We start from the raw sequence: 4,630 nt of genomic DNA, 5'->3' as shown, positions 1-4,630 counted from the left end.
TTCTTAAATATGAACTCCTTTATATCATTAAAATGCTTGGCTCTCACATGGGATGATTTTTGAACATTCAAACATTAACAACCAAAAAGTATCAATTAAAATGTTCACTAATAACAATTTATAAAAGTTGATGAAAGAAGTACCATGCTTATAATGCATGTCACAACATAAATCATCACAAATATCATCAAATTAATGTCATCATGAACTGATCTGAGCAAAAATTCAAGCTTCCTCATGAACCAAACCACATAGGGGAACAACACTCTCCACATTTCTAAAAGCACGTTGCTCAATTCCTAAGCGAAGAGGAAACTCTTTCACAACCTTTTGTTCACCAATCATGTACAAAACCAACGGTTGAAACTCTTCCCCTTCTAGCACAAAAACATCATCATTGTCTTCTTTCCATAACTCCAGAAGAATTTCAGGACAAGGTCCACGCACAAGGTTAAACATTTTCACCCAAGTCTCTTCTACACCATATTCATTCATCATCAAAATCTCAAAATGAAATTCAGAACGCATATACTCCCTAAGATAACAAACAGATTCATTCAAAACAACAATATTTGAATGCCTAATGTAAAATTTGTTGTTCTCTTCCTGAGATATAACTTTGGGCAGGTTCATTTTCCAAAACACATCATCGCTCATGTTAAAACACAGCACAAATTCAACACCACCAGATTCAGCTAACCAATGATAAGCTCCATGTAAATAAGCATTAAACATGGATTTAGCTATGTATCTAGCAGAAACACCAACGTTAACCACTTTCCATGAATGAGAACGAAGGCTATATACTTGACCATTGAGCTTTTCATATTCCTCCAAGAAAAATTCTACACCCACTACAATGCTCACGACCTTGTAGTCATTAGTTTTGGGATCAAAACCGAACTCATGCGCCACGTGAAAGAAGTTACAAAGTGCAGGTTTCATTGGAGGAGGGGAAGGAAGAAACTTTACCTCTCTGGTGGCTGGATTCCAGAGAATCATTTGATTGGGGTTGTAGGGAGCATTCAGCAGTTCAAGGTAGATGATGTCGTTGGAATGAGCATGAGGTGCGATGTTGCTTACATTGTTTTTGAAGATGAATGGTGGCTTCAAATCAACAAGGGTGGGTTTTGAATTTTCACCTTCATAGACCATTGATGAAATGAAAAACTTGTTTATTTGGTGAAAGAGGAGAAAATTAGGTTTGCTTTTCGCCTTGACCATGGAGCGAGAAAGATGTTTAGTGATGAAACTGTTTTCTCTTGTAAGAGCATTGTAGTGTTTGCTTAAGCATCTGAATTGCACCACAGACTTCACGGGAAGTCTGACAAAGATTTCCAATACCATGTCTTCTGGCAGTTGTCCGCGAATCATTTTTGTTAGCTCTATAAAACATGTAGATTACATAAACTCACTTAACATAAATTCATGTCACAACATATAGAATAATTAAATACAATATAATAATCATGCAACACACAAAATTCAATTAGTTGTAAATGGTGGGCCCATTTAACAAGATACCTAAAACAACATCGATGTAAAGTTTTTGGACATAAAAAATTAATTTGCAAGTTGTACCCTCCATGCAAGAAACACACACATCCTTCTGTCTCAATTTATCACACATCATATATGCATGGGTACTTGTTATTTGGCCAATCAATGACCTTCTTTTGGAATTAATCATGAACCGCATAAACAAGAAACACACACATCCTTCTGTCTCAAATTAAATAAATCTTTGTAAAAGAGGTTATTTGGGCAACATTTTGTATCAATTGATTTATTTCAAAATAAAAGACATAAAAATAAAAAAATCCTAAAATTTAGTGTAAGCTAAATACCAAACTTAATTATTACAATGATAATGAAATACAATATCTTTGACATGAAATAACCTCAATATAATGACTGTAAGTTTCTCCATATATTTCCAAAAATAAATTGGTAGTATACATCACTCCATATATAAATTCAATACTCTTGTGCGAAAACATCGAAAAATGAATCTCGATAAAAGATAATTGAATTCATGAAAGGTAAATAAATTAATTACTTAATTATGGATCATGATTGCATGAATTAAGATATACAAATTAATGAAATATATATATATATATATATATATATTATTGTAATGATTTGTTTACCTAAATTGAATTAATTAATATCCACCTTCCAAGTTATATATAGGAAATTACCATAAAGAAAATTTGACCAAGACAAATAAAACAAATTTGGTTCGATATATATTGAACCAATTTAATATACATTCCATATATGTCATAAATTAAAATGAGATCATCTTCACCTTTTATAGCATAAATAAAATCTCACACCTTACATATTTATATATGTTTGACTAACGAAACCAGAATATATTATTGCCGCAAAGATTATGGAATGAACTAAATTAAATAAATTAAAATACATGTTCAAAATAATATATATACAGATGCCACCGTGAATCATGTAAGTGGAATACATTATTAAATAATATATGGTTTAAAGATTATGAGAGAATAATTCCAAAACATAAACAACAAATGTGAAAGCAACTCACAAAAAATAAAATTTCAAGTAAATATCAAAAACGTAAATTCTTTGAGAAATTTCAGAAAATAAAATTCTTATATTTTTCAACATCCAATAAATTCAAAAATTGAAATTTTCTTGAAAATGAAGTTGAACGAAATTACAACATCCAGAACAAAAAAATTTAACTTTTTAAAACATACACTATTTTCATTATCGCACAAGAATATCAGAAAACTATGATAAATGAAAACACACATAATATCAATCAAAACCCCAAAGCTATATTGTTTTATAAAGTAAAATAGCACGTGGATAAATAAAAAAAATCAATATTCAGACATGATAAATCATAATAATCTAACATGAATCATGGCTCTGATACCAATTGTTACGAATCTATCCAAATATGCTGATCAAATACTCATGCCAGATTATTAAGGATTGGATGGAAGCAATAGAACATACCTGACTCCATGACGCTTGATATGTGATCAGGTTGTGAGTTGATGATCTTCCACAGAGTAATCTGTATCTTTATGTTTCTCTCTCAATATATGAGCATAGAGGAGAAGAGTGACCTATCAAATTAGACTTGAGGACGAAACACTATTGTTATTTATATAGCAATCTGATTAGAGTCATATTAACTATAACTAGGTTTAATATCAGGTATTACACCTTGCAAAGTTCACACTAGAAAAATATTTTATTTGACTCCTTAGTATAAGCATCTAATGTAATTATTAAAATAATACTAAAATATCTTTGACATGGAATAACCTCAATATAATTACCATAAATTTCTCCATATATAATAAAATCACCATATACATAATAATGCTTTATAGATTCAATACGCTTATGTTAAAATATGAAAAAATAATTTTAATAAATGATAATTGAATTAGTGATAGGTATACAAATTATTTAATAATGATTCATGTTTCCATAAATTAAGATATACCATTTAATAAAATATATTATACTATATGTGTGTGTTATTGTAATGATTTGTTTACATATATTTAACCAATTAATATACCCTTTCCAATTTATACATAGGGAATTATCATTAAGACAATATGTTTGATACAATTCAAATTGATTAGGCTTAATATACATGGAACTAATTTAATATACATTTCAAAATGTCAAAATTCAAATAACCAATGATGTGTAATTTTTTAAAAAGAATCATTCACTTAAGGAAAAGTAAATCATGAAAGAAAATTTATGTCGAATATAAAATTTAATTTCCTTTTTATTTCTATAATATATATATATATATATATATATATATTGATTCAACTGTGAGTCAATTGTATAGAATAAACTGTTGAAGGATATATGGTTTAAAGGTTACATTGGAGTAATTCCAAAAAACGGATATCAAATGTGAAAACAATAATTCCAGAAAAATAAATTTAAAGAAAATACCAAAAACGTAAATTGTTAGGAAAATTATAGAAAATAAAATCCTTATATTTTAAAAAATTCAATAAACCTAAAAATTGAAACTTTTCCAAAAAAAAGGAAAGTGTTCAAAATATAACATCCAGAACAAATATGATTAATCTACCAAGAACTTATAAATCTTTCACTATCCCATAAGAATATTATATAACGACACTTAAATAAAATAAACATAATATCAATCCAAACTCAAAACTATATGTAATTACAAAGTAAGATATCATATATAAATAAATAATACAATAATAACATAGAAATTAATGATAAATTTTGAATATATTCCTGAAATACTCAAGTTAGATTACCAATGATTGAATGGAACTAGTAAAACATACTTGACCTCATTGGTTATGTGACGAGGTTGTAGGTTCATGATCTTCCCTAGACTAATCATTGTCTGTATGGGTTATCTCTCAACACATGAAAATAGAGGAGAAGGGTGACTTACCATATTAACCTCTGTGAAGAAACCTTATATTGTTCTTTGTATATATAACAATCTGATTAGAACCTCATTAACTATAGTTAGACTTATTACTAGATATCACACATTGCAAGGCTCATACTGATATGATATATTTATTTAACTCCTTAATTATATTGCCGAATTAGTTCA

The 4,630-nt window shown here is 28.4% G+C and overlaps 1 protein-coding gene across 1 annotated transcript; it reads right to left on the bottom strand.

Moving 5' to 3' along the window:
• Positions 1-225: 225 nt before the first annotated feature.
• Positions 226-1,155, bottom strand: LOC130736516 (putative F-box protein At3g16210). Its single transcript, XM_057588340.1, has one exon. It carries the CDS (start codon positions 1,153-1,155, stop codon positions 226-228), a length of 930 nt encoding a protein of 309 aa, XP_057444323.1.
• Positions 1,156-4,630: the final 3,475 nt, after the last annotated feature.

The sequence above is a fragment of the Lotus japonicus genome, chromosome 2, assembly GCF_012489685.1.
Source record: "Lotus japonicus ecotype B-129 chromosome 2, LjGifu_v1.2".
In the NCBI taxonomy this organism is placed as follows: Eukaryota; Viridiplantae; Streptophyta; class Magnoliopsida; order Fabales; family Fabaceae; genus Lotus; species Lotus japonicus.
This window is presented reverse-complemented; position numbering and strand designations above follow the sequence as displayed.